General features: G+C 38.8%; 1 protein-coding gene across 5 annotated transcripts; it reads left to right on the top strand.

Moving 5' to 3' along the window:
* Positions 1 to 5,415: 5,415 nt before the first annotated feature.
* On the top strand, positions 5,416 to 20,190 carry LOC134532759 (sperm-associated antigen 8-like). Of its 5 annotated transcripts, none has more exons than XM_063369589.1 (4): positions 5,416 to 5,564; positions 11,448 to 11,546; positions 17,178 to 17,344; positions 19,762 to 20,132. In XM_063369589.1, exons 2-4 carry the CDS (start codon positions 11,453 to 11,455, stop codon positions 19,939 to 19,941), a joined length of 441 nt encoding a protein of 146 aa, XP_063225659.1. In that variant the 5' UTR covers positions 5,416 to 5,564; positions 11,448 to 11,452; the 3' UTR covers positions 19,942 to 20,132. The 5 variants fall into 5 exon arrangements, with proteins under 5 accessions (XP_063225659.1, XP_063225686.1, XP_063225677.1 ...); XM_063369616.1 differs by having other exon boundaries at positions 5,419 to 5,564; positions 11,452 to 11,546; positions 19,762 to 20,190; XM_063369607.1 differs by lacking the exon at positions 5,416 to 5,564 and adding an exon at positions 6,359 to 6,469 and having other exon boundaries at positions 11,452 to 11,546; positions 19,762 to 20,102.
* Positions 20,191 to 20,788: the final 598 nt, after the last annotated feature.

Here is a 20,788-nt window from a genome sequence, read left to right as displayed (position 1 = left end):
TATAAATGGCGTACATACGTACGCACCTTCAGTCTACGTTCTACCCGCAAGAAGATGTTTACGTTTCATCCTGCTAACGTGTACGTGAGCGCAAGACCTAGCTTCAGCAGTGTCGAGTACAGCTACTGGGATTCCGGGTATCTACGTACATATACAGAAACCTGTGATGGAGGCGCTCAGCATTGGCGGTTTGCGCACTTTCCTGTGTCCTACGAACCGACCCAGCAGCTGGTAGATTGTTGCGAACCTGGAAACTGTGCCGTCTATCACATGAGACCACACACAATCCTTCCTGCTAGCATCGCTGAGGTAGTCGCCTCGTCTGCATGTGCAACACCAAACATGGACGTGTTGCAACCTGTTGCGACCTGTGATGCTTCTACGCAGACGTCCAAACGGTGTGTGTCTCGTCGTCGCAGTTCAGGCAGTGAATCTGTCCCAACTAGCACTGAGCCAAAGCCCAGGCGTAGACGTGGTCACAGACGTCATCGACCATGTCTTGTCGGAGTTGTCGATGTCGCAGAAGATGACCAGCTGGAAACCTGTGTTCCTGATCGCGTGACCGGCGAACCAGTTGGAACCGGAGTCGATGATACAGTGCGTGCGGCATTAAAGACTTTGCTTGTGAAAATGCTTGATTCCTTAACCTAATATGTATTTGTGTAAATTTTATAAATAAATGTGTAAAACTTGAACTCGTGTGTTTTTTATTTCTACACTTTTTAGGTACCTAATAAAAAAAATTTAAATACAGACAATATTTTGACTCATGTAGTATACCAGTAGACCGCGGGTATATAAGTGAGGTTCAGACGACTGGACCCGCAGTTCACCTCTGGCCGCGGTGCAGTACGGACGTGCTCTCTCCAGTAAGTTTCGTGAGATTTCGTTATGTCGACCGGAATAGAATGTTTACCGACAGCAGCGGGGACCTCGATGTCAGCAACGATGATGGAGACGGAGATCCCGATACCTGCTGCAGAGGAGACAACGATACGTGCTGTTCCACCAACAGCTGACGTTTCATCATCTGCATTCCAGACATCAATTAATGAAGAGCGTACATCGCGTCAATGCAAATATTGTGGTGCATCAATAACCTGCAGTAGGTCTCTGACAATCTCTCGAGAGACATATAAGTGCGACAAATGCGATAAGGTTTTTTCGCATTGTAACAGTCTGGATAGTCACAAGATTATGTGTATAGGAACCGAATCAAGTGATAGTATGCTTCCATACCATCAGACATCATTATTTATTGCCTTACCTGAGGCAATAGTCAACAAAAGAGCAGTAGTCAATTGCCAAAACTTGAAGGACCAGTTTTGTTTTAAATGGAGTATTTTGGCAAGATTTGTCGAGGGAAGTCATCAAAACCGTGTTGATAAGAGGTATTATGCTTTGGAGAATAAGTACAACTTCGATGGACTAAGCTATCCGCCACCATTAAATCAGATAAAAGTTTTTGAGAAAAATAACCCTGAAGTCTCAGTTAATGTGTATGCGCTAAATGAGGATAATAAAGTGTGTCAGATTCGTGTAACCAAACAAGAAAGAAAAAATCATTTCGATTTGTTGCTTGTGACAAATGAAAGCGGTGCTGCACACTACTGCTACATCAAAAACTTCTCCCGACTTGTGAGACCCCAGGTTACAAAACATCAACAGAAGATTTATGTGTGTCAGGTGTGCTTTAAGTATTTCGCTAATCAACCTCGAAAATCAGTACTCACAGCTATACAGTGTCTTGAACAGCACAAGATTAAATGCGGAAATAAATCTTAACCAAGACTTTAGTAATTTGTCTGTGTATTTTTTTGTACTTGTAGTAGTGTAGAACTTATGTAATAAATTTTTTTTTAATAGAACTTGTGGTGTTTTTATTTTCTCAAACCTTACACTTTAGTGGTATTTTTTAAAATTAAAGTTGTTGTTTGGTATCGGTCAGGGATCGAACCAAGAACCTTATTCGATCTATTCAATCAGTATATAGATTACAAATTTATTTAATGAATTTTAAACATGGTTTATGGCAATTATTTTTTTTTACATAAAATTAAACATTATTGCATCGATCGGGTATCGAACCAAAGACGGGAATCCATGGAATCAATATGTAAGTTAATGAGTGATTTATTTAATGAATTTTGGAATTTTTCCCGAATTTCTAGCTAAATAATTACGGATTTTCAAGATGGCGTCCAAATTTCAAGATGGCGGGCACCTTAGTAATAATAAATGATTACTGCACTCTAGCGGATAAGAATTCAACTAACATGGTGTCAGCGCACTCTAGCGGCCGAAAACAAGATGGTGGTCTCCAGCAACGAAGACAAGATGGCGGACATGACGTCATACTAGGTGACGATATATATGCTTTAAAAAAAGTGGTGGGAGTCAGTCTGCCTGCGTCCACCGCGGGGGAAGGATCGGTCGCCATTTTTATTTTTTTTGCACTCGTCGGGTTCGAACCGAGGACTCCGAACTCCGTGTCGTTAATGCTTGTTTTTTATAAATATTTTATTAAAATTTTACTAAGTGAATTTTTTTATAATTTTTAAAAAAAGATCATTAAAATCGGATAATAGATAAAAAAGTTAAAGATGGCAACCATAACGGAAATTGCAACGGTGACGTCATCATTCAAAATGGCGGAAAACACAACGTCTGAATGTTCGAGAACACAATGACGTCATCCAAAATGGCGGATCCAAGATGGCGGATCCAAAATGGCCGCCGGGGTCAAGGTCAAGGTCACAACCATCCAAGATGGCCGCCGTGACGTCACAATCCAATATGGCGGTCGGCTCCACAGGCTCCACAGCCTGAAGCCTGTGCCCGGATGCCCATTCCTATACTACTCAAGATGTAAAAAACACTTAGATAATGACGTTTTCAAATACCCGTTTATAAATCCCGTAAGACGAAAAAGTATGTGTTTAGAAAACTACTATTTATTTTTATCACACGCTTCACGTTTTCATTTATTAAACGACCGCAAAGTGAAAGAAAATGACGCTTTTATATCCCACTATTGAAGCTGATACTTCTTTAGGAGCTAGAGGGTGAGATTTTAGAATGCAATGGAAATGCAACGATATGCGCGTGCACCATGTAGCGCAGGTGAAGTCCAATGCGAATTAGAAACATTCAAAACGTTTAAAACATATTATCTTTGAAAGATTTGTGCAATGGGAGTGCATGACTTGATGTAAGCTTTTGGACATACGCCATAGCTTAGCACATGTATGTATGTAGAAGAAAACTACAAAAAAAAACACAAATGACAAAAAACACAAATCAAGCAAAAATTGCTGTTGTCAGGATTTAACACCATACAATGGTACTCCACAACAGGAATATGGCCAACAAACAAAGAAAAACAAAGAAAAATGGACTAACAGAACGAAAAAAAAAAAAACCACAAATGATGACAGCACAAAAATACCGAACCCAAAAAAAAAATTCAGCACAACAGTTGAAACGAGACAAAAACACAGCAAAACGAAAAGACGAAACAAACACAATAGTTTTCCAAAAAAAACCAAAAGAGAAACGAAAAAAAAACACAAATGATGACAGCACAAAAATATGGAACCAAAAAAATTCAGCACAACAGTCAAAACGAGACAAAAACACGACCAAACGAAAAGACGAAACAAACACAACAGTTTTCTAAAACAGAAACAAGCGACGTTTCGGGAACTGCAATCTGCTCCCGTCCTCAGGCAGAGACGCACATGGTACGGAAACACAGGTGCGAGTCGCTTGTTTTCTGTTTTAGAAAACTGTTGTTTGTTTCGTCTTTTCGTTTGGTCGTGTTTTTGTCTCGTTTTGACTGTTGTGCTGAATTTTTTTGGTTCCATATTTTTGTGCTGTCATCATTTGTGTTTTTTTTCCCGTTTCTCTTTTTGTTTTTTTGGAAAACTATTGTGTTTGTTTCGTCTTTTCGTTTTGCTGTGTTTTTGTCTCGTTTCAACTGTTGTGCTGAATTTTTTTTGGGTTCGGTATTTTTGTGCTGTCATCATTTGTGGTTTTTTTTTTTCATTCTGTTAGTCCATTTTTCTTTGTTTTTCTTTGTTTGTTGACCATATTCCTGTTGAGTATTGTGTGGTGTTAAATCCTGACAACAGCAATTTTTGCTTAATTTGTGTTTTTTTGTCATTTGTGTTTTTTTGTAGTTTTCTTCTACAGACATACATGTGCTAAGCAATGGCGTATGTCCAAAAGCTTACATCAAGTTTAAAACATACAAACATTCGCTTTCGTGAACACCGGGAAAAGTTTCAAGCGTATCTAGTGATAGCAAAACTATCGTGAAATACATTTAATAAATGTTGATAGTTCTGAAAAACATAAAATTATTTTGTACTCCTGGGTACCCGAAATCGGATCCCATCAACGGGTGATTTTTGTAACTTTTTTTTACAACTTGTTATTGCATTAATTTTAAGAAAATGATATTTTTTCTTTGTTATTTCATGAACCGATTTATAAAAAATCTTTTAATGCATAGCTCAACCAATTTATTTTTGTTATTTTACACTACACTAGGTAGGCATTGAAAATTTTTATTTTTTACTTATAATGAAAATAAATCTTACAAACACAATGGAAGTTGTATGTATGTATGTAGGCCTATATATGTATATATTTATATATGTATATATAGGTATATATATAGGTACATATGTGTGTGTGTGCGTGTACAAACACAAAACATGTAAAGCAGTGTTTCAATTTATATGTACACGCCATTTTTTTTTTAAATACGCGTATTTGTTTAAAACTTTCTTTACGAAAAGAAGCAAAGTAAAGAAAACTTTTTTCTGCAGTTTTACAGGATTATTAATGTTTTGTGACTTGCGTGTTTTATAAACTGCCGTATCACTCTAACCTCTACTAAAATACAGGAATACTTATGTCATATAGGTAGTAACGTAAATTTTCGTTGGTATTCTTGAGTTTCAGTTAAAATATATTTACGTCCCAGCTTAAAATAAAAATGCAATAAAAGACCTAATTAACAACCAAGATAGTCACACAGGTTGCCAACCACATTCAGTGTAGTAGCTGTTCGCATGCCTACCAAGTTTCGTCACCAGACGTCGCTGGTATAAGTCCAGCTAAGCTAAGAGCAAGATACAAACAGTGTTGGATTTTATATAAGTGGCGTAAAACATAGGCATTCAAGGTTTTAAGAAGGAAATAAATTAATCAAGCAAATTAAAAACATGCACTTAAGCCCGCTTTTGGCCAAACATCCAGTGTTGGTAATTCTTCAAATATATATTAATTTATTTTCAAGCAATACGCAATGGGCAACACAGGAACGTCATGAAAAAAAAAACACTCATACATTATCGATCACGATGATCGATTGATGTGCAAGCGTTGCCATAGCAGCTTCTATTTGTTGACAATAACCGTGATGTAGTTTTTCTGGATTTTTTTACTCATAATAGGAAATTTTGCAAAAATAAAGCGTTATCTGTTTATATTTGATAGTTAACCATAGGGATAATTTGAGTTTAGGTAATTTTTACATCATAATTGCTCTACAGGTAAAGTTGGTTTCATACGTTCCATTCAAGATCCCAATGAATGTATTTAGTTTATGCAGGTACTATGGTAAAATGTTGCTTTTTTTTTTGTAGTCACCTTAGTATAGAACCTTAGTATATGACCGTGGTATATAATAAGTGAAAACGCAAAACATTTTAAAAAAATAAAAAAATTGGGTGTCTGTAAAGTCGGTTTACGGACGATAGTTAAACGGGACGTCTTAACAAACCATTGATGAAATGATTGCATACTTTTATTAAGAAAATTGAATCATTTTTATTGAATTATCACTATTTCGTATGGATACAAAGAAGGAGTGAAATGAAATCTACAATTTAATTGATGAATTTACTTTTATTTGCACTCATTAATTCAAATATGTTTATTACTTTAACGAAGGGGTCATTTTAACTATAACTTTTATACATGTTTGCGATTTAACTTATTCCAATCTGTGTTATTCTGTTAAGGATAGGACGATGATAGGAAAAGTAGGAAACGAATGGGAGTGTTTTAAGTTTAATGTGCCTCGAAAAAGTCAAATGGATGGTTGTTCCAATCGAGTGTAAGAGAGATATATGCGGCGCAAGCGTACAATGAGCGTAACGGGACACAGCGTAACAGGACAATGTGCGTTACGGGACACTTTTTCGTTCGTGCAGCCGGCGTTCATCGATTTATTAGACGTCACGTCAAAAAATATATTCTGCTGGCTTGTAGGCTATATTAATACCAAATTATCGTATACTTATTCAATACTTTCTTTGTAGCTGCGATCTTAATAACTGTATAGGTATATCCATGGAGGTATTAGTCTATGGAGTGGGTGTCTATTTTGAAGTTGAAGTCAACTGGTTGGAGACTGGATGGATGACCGAACAAATCGTAGCTGTACGTATAAAGGGTAAATATCTGGGCGACCGAGCTTTGCTCGGCAATTTTATTTTATTTATTTTTTCGTGATTTTTCAGGGAAGAAACCTATTTAGATAAACTTGAAAAACAGAACCTTAACTAAATATAAATTTTCATCCAAATCGTTAGAGCTGTTTCCGTTAGAGAGATTTAGGTTGTTAAACATTTATAAAAAAACATATTTGTTATGTATGTATTTATTTATACGAGCAATTTAAAGTATAATGTTTTATGGAGTGATCGGAATAGGCAGAGTTTATCTATTAGAGTTTACCTATAATTCTACCTATTCTGATCACTGGATATAAATAAGATTAGATAGATTACATATATTGACAATTATAGTATATATATATTTCAATCCACACTATACTTCATATATACCTACATAAGAACTGCTGTCGGTTAAATAAAAAATCACTAATGCTTAGGGACAGGAAAATTTCGCAGGTTCAGTGATCTGCAGGATGAACCCCATAGTTCTACGTACACTCGGTCAAATGCCACCCACTCATTGGTTGCTGTCTTGTGAGACGTCCCAACGTAGCAGCCTGTGAATCGATAAAGCTTTGGTCGGGTGTTTCTCATTGGCCCAGAGTCATCCAGGTGAGTTGTGAGCCAATAGCAGAGGCAGCACTGAGGTATAACTATTTGCATTTTAGCCTATCACGAAATGAATTCGCGAATTTTTCCGGTCTCTACAATGCTCACAGTTCAACACTTTGTTTTAAATAATCAGCTAAATTATTGTGTTTTTTTTATTCATTTTCACTTTACAGTTATAATTAATTATAAGTTTTTGAACTTAACATAGTATTTCCCTCCATACTATGTTGCGGATATGTCTCAATGGTTTTTTTTTGTTGATGGTGCATCCACTTTAAATTGAATTAACTCGGGTCGAAACGAAAGTCTGTATTGTGTCAGCTGAAGCCGAGTTAAATGACTGCGGCTAGCATATGGCGTCTGCAGCTGCAAATCTTCTGTACTATAACCACCCGTGCCAGCCGGGTAAAATAATGAATAAGTAAATAGCTCGACTAGCTTATCGATATTATTTAAATGGACAATGTTTTTATCATGCTGATGATTATTTCGTTATCTGGAAAGCTTTGATCAGCATTAAGTGTAAACACTGCACAAACCGCATTACAGGCGGGTGTACTAAAGCTTTTGCGATCAGCCTGCTCTGGCAGTCTAAATAAAAGATTAACTCATGGCGTAGGTATTCCTTGGGCAGAAGTTATCAGATTAATTTCCTCCTCTACTTCTGGCATCATTAGGTAGGTATCCGAGTACATAACCACGTGTTTCAATAACTCTATCACTGAGTTACTTATTCCGAATTTTAGCTGATGATCTTTCCCTTACAGCTTACAGAATCTTCTGGATCTAAAAAGTATAGTTTACCGTACAGAGGCCGCTCAAAGACATCTTTATCGTTCTGCGTCGGATGAGCTGTCATATTCATTTTGTTATATACTTGTCCACAAACAATAAAACAATAAATGCCATGGCTATTTATAGTTGTCATCTTCCACGTAGAAGGTTGGTAGTGCAAAATATGCGTTTATGTTTCTCATTTTTCTGTGTCATTCTTCCGAATGTGGGTGGGTGACGCTTCAAAAACAGACGTACTAATTCATATGGCAATTTTGGTGGCTCCATTTAAATTCGTCCATGCAAATAACAGACACCAAAATAATTTATTTTTATGCGATTAGACACACATACCTCAGGAAAATGCAATGCACCACAATGGATACACAAAACTTCAAACGGTCCTAAGGTGTAATATGGTACATCTGCAGCAACGACGCCTTTAAATGTTGAAAAACAATTCATTTCTAAAGCTCTGCGCCATCTTGTATCTCGACGTCTTTGTTCTAACCGGTGCTCATGTTGTTCATTACTTTCAGTGGCAATACGTTGTGACGGTCGCCGTCGCAGATCTTCTAGACGTTGCTCACGTTGCTCGGGACTGTTACTGACAATACGTTGTGATGCACGTTTTCGTAGGTCTTCCAGACGTTGCTCGGATGTTCAACACTTTCACTGGCCACACGCTGTGACGCTCGCCGTCGTAGATCTTCTAGACGTTGCTCAAGTTGCTCGGGACTTTCATTGGCCACACGTTGTGACGCACGTTTTCCTAGGTCTTCTAGACGTTGCTCGGATGTTAAACACTTTCACTGGCCACATGTTGTTACGCACGCAATCGATTACGATCCCGTAGAACATTTAAATCATAGGATATTTCTTCACTTATGTTATATATGTTTTGTAAGCATCTTACTTTTGTAGCATGTGTGGGTCGAGCTAATGGCAGCGTTTCTTGAATAGAAACCTGATTAGGTCGATTTTCATCAAGGCTTTCCTTGATATATATCTTGACTGGGAGAAGTTTGAGAAACGTGGTTGGGATGATTTTCTTCGAGATTTTCTTGAGATGAGTCTTTGCTGCGTGAAGTTTGATTAAAGTTAAACGTTTCTCTTAAAGGTTTCCTATGCATCTTGAAGAGCACGCATTGGCATAAAAATACACACATAATAACCAAATATAAAGAAACACTTAGCTAATACGACACGTTGATTGCTTAACACAATAACAATATAAAATTTATTGTTATTGGATGCGACTGCCATCTGTTTTTGATAATCTTATTTGAAACTACAACTTGAGTTGAGTAGTTAATAATTTAAAAGGGTTCATACCAAACGTATTTATGTGCCAAAAATATTTTCATAATAGTACAACTACATATCTTTTAAGACTTTATGTTATAGTTACAAGTCATAAAATTAAATAATGACGACTTTGAAAAATACATTAAAATATTGGCTTATTATTTGAAGAAAAAAAATGAAATGTAGATATAGCGCAGCAATGATCAATCAGTAAAGAGACAAGAAACTGTTAGCCTGCCTACATTCATTCGACACCATGTCCGGTCCGGTCAGGGAGAACTTTAGAAAAATATGGTTAAAGAGAATTGCTCATTTAATAGTATTAGAGATTAGAGATATGCTAGAAGTTTGTTTAAAAGCTTTCACTTGCTAGGAATAATCGTAAAACTATCATCATGAAATGAGTATTGTTAATCAAACATAGCAACGCATCTGCAAGGAATTAGCATTAACCTTCATTATTTACAAAATAAAATATTTTGCCTTGCAGTTAGGCAAAGACTGCACAACCCAACTAGGTATTTTACTTTTTACCACCATGGGTGTGTCATTGTTTTGGTTCACGTAACATAATCGTCTAGTATCTAACTGATGGCAAAGACGTAAAATAAATTACTAAAGTGGTGTCTAAAAGATCTGTAAAAATAAAGAAATGATGTATGACTTAACATTCTTGTTTACGCCGTAAAATATCACACATGCATGTCACCGATGTAAAGCGGCCCTTACGTACACTAACGAATATGCTCACTGAACAACATGGCCGTATGCTGCGAACGGGTGGGGTTTGTAAGGGGGTTCGGTATATCACTACACCTTCACGAAATCAAAAAAAAAAAAAATCTGTAAAATCTATCATTCCCGCTAACAAAAGTAAATAATGTTACGAACGCAGACAGGACAACGACGCGCGCCAGGTTCGGAGCTGGCTGGCGGCTCCGCACGGCCACTGACGTCACGCGCCGTCCACTGACGCAAGGCATACCACGCATGCCTTGTCGGATTACAAGGGTCGTCGCCACAACACATCCTCCTGCCATCCGCTCCCCGCGCAACGTTCTTATTCGGCGCTGCTATCTATCGCCGAGCAGCCTTGGGAATTCTGCGGGCCGCCGCGCGGAGTGCCGTGAATAAACATCACCTTTCTGGACTTTTCGGGTGTCGGGTCGGCTCGGGATGACGCGACTCGTCACAGTTGCTCTCGTCGGTTCGAGAAGGGTGCCCCAGGTACTTAAGCAGCGACGCCAGCCTCTGTGGCAGTCCCGCGACGAGTTCCGCAACAGTGCCGCGGGAGGTCCTAGCGAGTTCCGAGAGTTCCGCGAGTGAAGGGAAGTGCAGCATTGGCGAAGAGGGTGAGAGACCCCCTCGAGAGTGGCGCGACGTGGAGCAATGAAATCGAGAGTGTGCGACTGAGTAGCGCGAGACTGTGTGTGTGGACGGGCGCGTGGTAACGGGGCGAACCACTGTTGAGCCTAGCTCCAGTGAGGAGTGCTAACTGTGGAACTTGACAGACATTGAGTGACTTGCGAATAAACATTTTTAAGTGCCAGTGATTGGTGATCGAACATTATTTAAATACGATTATTTATTAGTGATGTAAATATTCATCATTAACAAAACTGTAATTGGAAAACTTAATTGGGCTTTCCCTTACGAACCCAGTTCTCCCAACATAGGTCGTAACAATAATTTAAAAGCTCCTTTCGAAAGGAATTTAGTGATGTCTCATCAACATTGAGGATATTAGAAACTATGAGCTTTGATGAGAAGAAAATTGAACATTAACGGAATAAATGAGTGGGGGAAATGTTATTACCCAGAAAAAACCACGAGGCCACGTTTCCCTCATTCTCAAAAATCAGGGTTTGATCCCACCAGGAATTTAATATGGATGTGTGTGGTCATGAGACTATTGCGAGTTGAACTGTTTAAAATACGACAAAAAAATTGGCGCATGGCCTCCATGCACCTTAGAAGTATCACTTCACAGATAGAGAGATAGGAAATTTGTAGGATACTTGAATATTTGAAACATGTGTACAAGTATGCAAGTATACAAGCATAGAGGTAAGTGTATGAAAGTGTATAAGCAGTGTGCAAGTATCCAAGTGTGAAGATATGCAAATGAGCAAGTATGTAAGTGCACAAGTATGTGTTTAGAACAGACATGTTTTCACAAGTGTGCGTTGTGTTTGAGCTTTATAGCAGATCATTAATCCTTTAACATACTGATTTTATTTCAATGTCAATATGATTTGTTCATGCTAATCTATGTTCAAGGAAGAATGGCGCACATTTCTAAAGATGCCGACACAGTCTGGCGTTCGGTTGCCAGTTCGTCGTACACCTACCCTGAAAAATTTCGAGACGAGACATTAGGTAAGTTTGAATGAAGTTTTTTTTAAGGGGAAAAAAATGTTACCACAGTCAGGCACTAAAAATTACTTGCAGCTTTCAGTAAATTGCATTAAGTTTACTGAGGTATTGCTGATTGAGGTGACACAACCGTAAATCGCTGGACATGCGTCCAAGAGGAACTGGGTTCAAATCTTGTTCCAGTCTCCATGAATTATGTTTCTAGTGGTTTGGTGAATCAACTTCAGGTTGTAGATGGTTCCTTACCAGGGACTATGGGTAGGAACACCTATATTTCGCGAATACATTTCGTGTCAAGGTATTTCACAAAATACTGTAGCTTTTTCTAAGAGTCATGGCAAATTGTGAGGGAGCAGCAGTACGGTGACCACATTCTCATTGGCCCCGTCAAGAGCGGAACGACACCTCTCCCCGACTTCAGCCAATAACCACAGGAGAAAAGCTACAGTATTTTGTGAAATACCTTGACACGAAATGTATTCACGAAATACAGGTGTCCCTAGCTCTGGGTGATTACTTCCTCGATTTTCTGTTTATGATGTTTAACATCTTATCTCTCGGTATTCTGCATTTGGTGGGAGTACATTCGTGAATGCAACGGAGGTCACGGAACGTTAAAGTATAGCAGGAAGAAGAAAGAAGCGCGCACCATTCAATTTTTTTTTGAGAAATTAATGGTACCACATTGTTGAACAGAATTATAATTGGGTTTAGAAGATAGGAAATTTTTAACAGTTTATTTTTTTAAAAAATAATAGGTATTTAAAAAGCTAGAGCCATTTTAAGATTTTAAAATAACTCCTTCTCTAAAGTGTACCCATAAGCAAAATGGGTATAAGTACATTCAAGAATATCATTCAAATAATGAATCACTCCAGTGCAAAAGTGATATAAGTACTTATTTTTTAACAACCAATAGTGTCATCCTGTTAAACAGAAATATAGTTTGGTTTTTAAAGGAGAAAAAAAATAAACTTCTTAGATTTTTCCGTAAAACAATAGGCACTTTAGAAAATAAGAGCACTTTAAAAAGTTTTGGTGGTGATATGTTCAAGTTATTTGTAGGTACAGTAAAAATGTAATAAAAATATTGATGGTTTTATTTAGAACAACTATGTGTGATAGTATATCTATTTATCAACTTCAGGACTTAACACCCCATAATAAAGACCATTTAAATATAGTCTGTGCCCAAGTAAGGAGCGCTCAACTTTGCATGTTTTAAGTGTTTAAGCATTTTTGGTGTTTTATAGTAGCGTTTTGTTTTTTCAACTCTTTTTTGCTTTTATTGAGCATTTTTTTAAATATTTTTAAAATTTGCTCTGCAAATCAATGATTCGTTAGTCGACATAGCTGCTCCAGCAACAAATTATAGAGGTGGGTGCGGAAAATACTAGGATTCACGTCTGCGCACCAAAGATCACAAAGACAAAGGGGAAATTTATAATATTAACTGTTAAGTGAATTTTTAACAAGATGGGCAATATTTCAGTATAATTCCTGGTAAAAAAATCAGATCCAAAGCCGGGGTTTAGGATTTTTTCAAGATTTTTTCACTTTTATCTGAACCATTTTCATTATGTATGGTTTTAAATTTTGGTTGGCAATTCGAATGATTCGTTAGTCAATACAGCTGCTCCAACAAATTCTAATGACGAGTACGGAAACTATGTATAATAACATCCATAAATCAAGTTTAAAACACAATTTGCATACATTTATCACTTTGTAACGTGTGTACCTTCCTACACACCCAGAATCGTCATTGCCCCTAACATGTCTGTGGATGCCGCCTGCGCAACACTGAGCGCGGTTGGGAGGGGGTGGGGGGTGCTTTGAACGCTGCGGCTGGCGGTCGGGTTTCTTCGGAAGCGGTCGGGCGTCATCGGTTGCGCGCCGATTCGCCGAGTCGGTGGTCGTCTCTCGGGGCGTGCGCATCTCTCTCGCGGGCTGTTGCCCCGTAAGGGCTATGCACAGAGAGCTCAAACTCGAACTTTTAAAACATTATTATTTCCGAACTGCGCAAAAATTCTATGATAAATGTGTCATAAGCAGAAACCCATATATTTCATCACTGGGCGAACAAGATCCAGAGTTGCATGGAAAATATAAAATGCCAAATTCAATCTTGGCTCACAGACCTCCGTAGTGTGCTGTGGCTGGTTGAGCGATCGGCCAATCAGTCTCCCGCGAGTTGAAACTTAAATTATAGACATTAACGAATAATTTGCTTATTCAAAATGGTCCGAAGCACGCAGGTGTAGGTTCGGCTCCCGGGAGTTCACTGCCTGTTGTGTTAGGGCTGACTCCCTATGTCCGATGGGCATGGCCCGCCTGGCAGGCTTCACCTCCAGTGCCGGTTGTGTTTCTGAAAGACATGGGATTTTGAATTACAAGCTTGCAACAAATGCCAGAATGCGAATAGGTCTTGACTTAATTCACCTGTAACTTTATAGGTACACCGACAGTTCCTCTATATTTAACTAGTATTATAGTAGTAGATATTAGAGATTTGTAAATTAGTAATAAGTCCTAGATACTAAGTAATAGCCATCAAAAATATATATATTTCTAAAATAATAATAAAAAATCTATAAAAAAAATAAAAAAAAAAAATTTAAAAAAAATATATATATATATATTTTTTAGTTCTTATTTTAGTTTTATCTTAAGCACTGCACGTCCATCCCTGATTTGGGTGTTTGCATATTTCTTAACGAAATGCCTAGTTTGTAAGTCATTTATCTTTTTTCTGTTTTAGTTTCTTAGTTTTTTTAGGTGCTGACTGGCGGCGGAGTGAGTGGTCAGTGCAACCACTCACCACCAGGGGCGCTTGCGTCCCTGGTCACTAAATCCAGTCCTGGATAAAAAGCAAAGCGGACTACTAGTCCAAGTGCCCAACCCCCGCATGGTAGACTCTTTTCTACTCTGTCCAACACTTCATCCAGACCATCCTCTGTCTCCTGTAAACTCCTACACGTAATGCATGCCAATTTGCATCCCGCATGAATGTGCCCAGGGTTTTCCCTGTGTCTATGCAGGTTTTACCTGGGCCCAACCTATCTCTAGTTATAGTCTAGATTTAAGAGTGAGGGGAGTTAGTCATGGCGCCAATCGCTGCCATGGCTGGCCAATCCCCTCCTAGCACATGATGCATGCGACCCTCTCCTTGCATGGCTAATCCCAGCATGACTAGGCGTATAGGCTTCGGCCTGAGACGCACCTAGGTCCCTCCCTAACCCGGACCCCTCCAAAATACACTTAGTTTTAGTTAGGTTAGGAAAAAAAAAAAAAAAAAAAAAATCGCGGGCTGTTGGCTGGGAGTTCCCTGCGACCTATTGGGTAACCGAAGGCTGGCAGTGCGTGTTGGTTTTGTGTGCGTGCTGGGGGCGGCCTAGCAGCGCCAACTGCTACCGACCGCGTCCCGCGGGTGGCGGATACGGGAGCCCAGCCCGAGAGTTGCAATCTCGCTGGGGTGGCTGTGAATAACCAATAGCAGTCCGCGGACCAATGGCCGGCCTGTGGAGTCGTTATTACGGCTGTCGGTGTGAAAGGTAGCCTGAATGCAGCTCGGCGCGTGGCAGGAAGCAGCTTCGTCGGCGAAGGCCCGCAGGGGAGCTCGATGTGCTGAAAAAATGCGAAGTGTAGACGAACTGCGGGCTGGAACTTGCGGAGCTGTGAACTGCTGCGCGCGCAACGGAATTGAAATGCATCGGAACTCTGAAGGAAGACATCAGGAACCTTCAGCTGGGGCTGCTGTAGGTGTGGCAGCAGTAGCCTCGAGCGGCGCGACCTTCAACCGTCTCGGGGATTTTGGATGGCGAGGTTGGGTCCCTCCCCCCACCCTGGCTTGAGAAGTACTGCTGTTGACCTGAAGAAGGAAGATGAAGATGGCGCAACGTCAGGCTGCCTTTCGCTCCGAGAGCCAGCAGTTCGAGCCGGTTTACTGGCTCGTCTGCCCACTCTGTCTTAACTGTGGCTGCCTGGGCAGCTGTGGCTGGACTCACGTAAAGTCGCCCGCCCCTGGGGGCGCATGCGCCCCTGGCTAATAAAAACCCAGGAGCTCCCAACTTAAATGCGGGCCGCAAGGCCCAAGCTCCCAACTCCACCAAGGTTGATTTTTCAGCCCCTCCAACTCTTCTTACCTGGACCCTTCTTCCTCTTGTCCAGTAGTTACCTGCTTGCTTAATGCATGTTAATTGATCCCCGCATGAACCGGCCCAGGGTTTTCCCTGTGTCTATGCAGGTTTTACCTGGGTCACACTTAGCTAGCTTTTAAGCTAGGCGACCAATGGGGCGTCAGTCATGGCGCCAATCGCAGCCATGGCTGGCCAGTAAACCCCAATAAGCACATGATGCACGCGCCCTTGTCCTGCATGGTTAAAAACCCGCATGGTAGAGTGTATAGGCTTCGGCCTGAGACACACTTAGGTCCTCCCCTAACCTGGACCCTCCCCTACACACTTAGAATTAACTTAGGCTAGGAAAAAAAAAAAAAAAAAATCGCCGATTCGCCGGAAAAGGAAGTCGACCACAAAAATTCATTTCATGTTTCTTGCCTGTCAAAATCGTAACAAATTTGAGAATTCAGAAATGCCAGGTAAAATTAATTAATATTTTCTGAAATAAATTCAAACCATTTCTTGAAGTAGCCAGTGGCACTGTAGTTAAACCTAAAAAGTTTCATTTTTTTTCTTCAATAAATTAAATTCTCCTTATTTGTACAACCCAAAAACGTTAAAAATGTAACTTTGGAGGCTAATTATGCAAAAAGTATGCCCTGTATATATTTTTCATTTCGTGAAAGTTAAGCAATTGAAAAAGTCTACAAATTTATCTGTAATTACTGTAAATATAAAATCTGGACCTGAAATGGGAGGCACCCCCTTAAAACAATACTTGCTTTTACTTGTGTGAAAAAAAGTTTTTATACATCTACAATAAAGTTCAAAGGATTGCAAAACAAAACAGTTTTTTTTCCCACTAAAGATGAGACTAAAACACACTAAGTATTGCAGCCTCCAGTTATAGGCCTATGCTACTATTTGTAAGCATCTTGTAAGCAGCAGGAGCAAAAACATCTTATTCTTAAATATATTATTCTAAAGCTTTATAAGATATTATAATAAATTTTTATTTTTAAATTGAGATAACATTCCTTACAACTAAATTATATTACATTTTAACACATTAACTTTTACATCTACTTTGGCAGCATTATATCTGTGAAATTTTTACATGTTCTTTCTTTAACCATTTTCACTAGGTTAGTTTTTATACATTGAGTTATGGAGGGCAAAAGTACACAAATCCCAGAAAAGTAAATAAAAATGTTGTAAAACCATATTTTAAATTTTTAGTTAAAAATTAAATAATAAAGCGCAGGAATTTTATTTTAATGAATATACCTACCAGTTTCCATGTTTAAATAATATTTCCTACACCCATTAAAGAATCATTAAGAAAATTGACTGATTTTATGTTTTTACTATTTTTTTTACAAACTTTTATCAACCACATACACGCACATATATGTGTGTGTGTGTTTAAGTGCATATTTAAGCTCTTGCAAATAAACTAGAACATTACATCAGTTTCACGTTAGCTGTGAAGTGCTGCATTACCTACTCTTAGGTCCACGGCGTAAGCAACTGGAAAAATACTTGACGAACAAGATAATGAAGGAAGTGGTAGAGCAGATGAGGAAAAACTCTGAAGAGAAGACATCTAGCGAGTACAACGAGAGATTTTGTGACTCTGGATTCCAGCCAATGGTAGAACAGTTTGATAAGCATTCCGAGGTAAGAAGGCCGTCTGTAAAAAATTTAGTAAAATCTCTTAAATTGAGATACATATGAAAGGTTCAATGAAAAAAAAAATCATTTTAAGAACCAACAACAGCTCTGTGCAAAAGGGTTCCGCCTAGTCAGGGATGTATTTTTGATGGTGAGGCGGGATGATAAGCTTGACGCTCGCTGCTGTTTCTTATGCGGTGTAGACTCTAAGAGCGAGACTGCGAACTGCTGCGCAGTATTCTCATTGTGCATAGGACAGCAATGATATTTGAGCAGTAACTGTAACATTATACGGCGGACAAACGGAGATAAAGGTGTAATGCAAGTCCCTTGAGTGCTTTCAAGAATCTGTACAAGGATTTTCATGCCTAAAAATTATTCGGAAAACATACGTTTCATTAAATTTCATTTTTCTAAAAATATAGTTTTAAAATCAAGTATGGAAACAGAACTATTCATCCGCCCTTGAATTCTTTTCGTAAAGACATTATTCTGATATCTTGAGCACTTTCAAATTGCGTGGTTTCCTCTGAAGCTCTGCACACCACATGTGCCCGGGTAGGCGGGGCCCTTAAGAGGCCACTCCAGTGTTTCAGGGGCACAACGCAACCCGCGTTAACCTCATTAAATTCAATGCTATTTTCATTTTGCTTATAACTAATTAACTAATATAGATTTCGAAATGATGCTTGCTTTATATGTAAGACAACGATGCTCTTATCAAAGCCCCTTTCTTCAAAAACGTGCATAAATTATGGTTTTATACTAATCTTTACTAATATGCATAAGTGTATTGTCTAGGTTTGAACCATAATTTATGCACGTTTTTGAAGAAAGGGGCTCTTATCAGAGCATCGTTGTCTTACATATCAAGCAAGCATCGTTTCGAAATCTATATTAGTTAATTAGTTATAAGCAAAATGAAAATAGCATTGAATCTTATGATGTTAATGCGGGTTGCGTAGTGCCCCTGAAACACTGGAGTGGCCTCTTAAGACTGTTGCCTGATTTGGCGTGTGTTGAGTATTTGTGTCTGTCTTGAGTATTTGATGTAGGAAATCCACTGTTAATCCCCAAATTTTGTATTTTTGTCGATTTGGTCTTCTCTAACAATTGCATAATAGTTAACAACGCAATGAACTGAGGTGTTGGCTGCTGAAATGTTTCTCGCAGCCAAGTACCTACTTCCCCACTGTTGTCAGCCTGTCAATGCTGAAGGTGACAGATCACCGACAGGCAGTGTGGGCTACGGAGGGGGCGGGGGGGGGGGGGGGGGGGAGTAACTGCTCGCCCTATCGCCATCCAGCTCCTGCCGGCTCAGTGCGCCTTCTCGGCGCTGCGTCGGTTCCTGGTGTCTTAGAGCTGTCGGGAGGCGTCCCGCCACTCTGCTTGCATCAGAACCAACTGATTCCACGCAGGGCCCTCGAGGGAAACTAAGGGCACAGGGGCAAATAATCCCTATTCTTTAATGTATTACTTTTTAGAATCCACAGTTAAAAAAAAAATATTATGTCGACCGTAAATGTCAATGTGGCCATAACTTACATATTGAATTACTTGAAAGGTTTTCTATGAATTCTATTATTTTTTGTCTTATCATGGTAAACCAAGGCATTAAAAAAAACCTGGAGTTCGGGCTCCGGAGATCCCCCTCCCCCCCACGCAAATCGCACTCTCCCCTCTTGGCAGCCCTGGACTCCAGAGTGCCTGGTAGGATCAATCCTGCCTCCGGAATGATGACTTACTATACATACAGACTGACAAGTGTATGGAACCTTTACTAAGTGACAAGGTTATATGGTGAAATTCGATAAAGTCGAAATAATACCGAAAAGCGTGTCAGTACACCATGTTACACCGAAATGCAACAAAAGATCATAAAATTAATCACCATATTTAATTTAATCAAAACTAAACTCAGGTTGCAAAGATGTTATCTTTTAATACATTAAATTCAAAGAATGTAAATTATTTAGCATGAAGTTAGTACAATATGTAGGTAATAAATATATTGGAAAATATTTTTTTTTTTTTTTTGATACTGCAAATGCTGTTAGTAACTAATTTAATACATTTTACAACAGCACATACACTTTCCGATTCATTTTTTTGTTCCCAGAAGTTAGACATGCTTATTAAAAATTATTATATTGCTAAAAGTGCATTATGTATAAAAAAAGAGTTTTGGTGAAGAAAGTATTAGTGAATAAAAAATTGTGCTATTTTTATGAATAAACAGAGTTCATAAAAAATTAAAAACACTAACATAGATATATCTTGTTTAAAAAAATGAATTTGGCCTATAAATAATATCATAAAATCTTGTCTCTAAGCATTACTAAGACAAGTTTCTGTGGGGGTAGTTGTCGTGGTTTAATTAAGCCTTTTCTACATAGTTTCCCATACACTTGTAATGTTTTCAGTTGCACCAGAAGCATCCCTTGTACAAAGACCTTGCGCTGTCCTACTGGCTGCACAGCAAGGCAGAGATCCAAGGAGCCACTTCCCAGTCGCACTCGTCGATGCCTTTCAACAGGAATGCCAACTTTAGCAAGCCGATAAGTGAGGTCCTGGACGAGCAAGTGAAAGGGGAGAAGCTATAAGCATGCCGAGGTCTGCTGAGAAGAAAAATAACAACACTCACCTTATATAAAATTTTTATTAATTGGAATAAACTTTTATTTCTTAAAATATTCATAAATATACAAGTTTATGCTATTTGTACCATTTTACATGATTTACATGATTTTTCGCACAAACTAAATCATACACTAATAAATGTATTTCACAATTTTTTTTTGTAATTAAGTAGTACTCACAGAGTTTAATTAAAGTTACTTGACATGAGCAAACACGTGATATAATTAATACAGGTCCATCACAGACTGACACACAAACAATACCATTTTTATTCTTAGTTGTCGTTATGCACGTACCACGCCAGATTCTCCAATTTACTAACAATGTTTTGGGATAAATTAAAAATTAATTCATCAGATTAACTTTTAGTGCATTCTTTCAAATGTATTTCCAACATACTTATATTTGTTCTTCCACAGCTCATTGCTTCTTGAAGTTATGTCTGTTTGGTACCAAGATAATCCTTAATGTTAGAAGTTAATGATTACCGGTAAGCAGTGGCGTAGCCAGGATTTGTGTATGAGGGGGTGATAAGAAGCATGAACCCCCCACCCTCCCCCCCCCCCCCTGTATTAAAGCGGGGGGTCCAGTTCCTCCCCCGTGAAAATTTGGATTTTAAGGTGTAAAATAGTGCTATTTTAGCAGTTTTCGGTACTTAAATTTAAATATTGTAATGGTAAAAATTTTATTAATTTTAATATGAAATTTGTTTGAGTGATGAATAAGAAATTAATTAAAGATTTGGTGCTGGGGGGGCGGGGGTTAACCCCTAACCCCCCCCCTCCCCTGGCTACGCCCCTGCTGGTAAGC

This window comes from Bacillus rossius, chromosome 1 (assembly GCF_032445375.1).
Source record: "Bacillus rossius redtenbacheri isolate Brsri chromosome 1, Brsri_v3, whole genome shotgun sequence".
Taxonomy (NCBI): domain Eukaryota; kingdom Metazoa; phylum Arthropoda; class Insecta; order Phasmatodea; family Bacillidae; genus Bacillus; species Bacillus rossius.
This window is presented reverse-complemented; position numbering and strand designations above follow the sequence as displayed.

Excerpts from the sequence above, each read along its gene's own strand:
- LOC134532759 (XM_063369580.1), top strand. The coding sequence starts at position 6,436 with ATGACCGAACAAATCGTAGCTGTACGTATAAAGG. Across the intron at positions 11,547-17,177 it reads ATTTCGAGACGAGACATTAG|GTCCACGGCGTAAGCAACTG; the intron begins GTAAGTTTGAAT and ends ACCTACTCTTAG. Across the intron at positions 17,345-19,761 it reads AGTTTGATAAGCATTCCGAG|TTGCACCAGAAGCATCCCTT; the intron begins GTAAGAAGGCCG and ends TAATGTTTTCAG.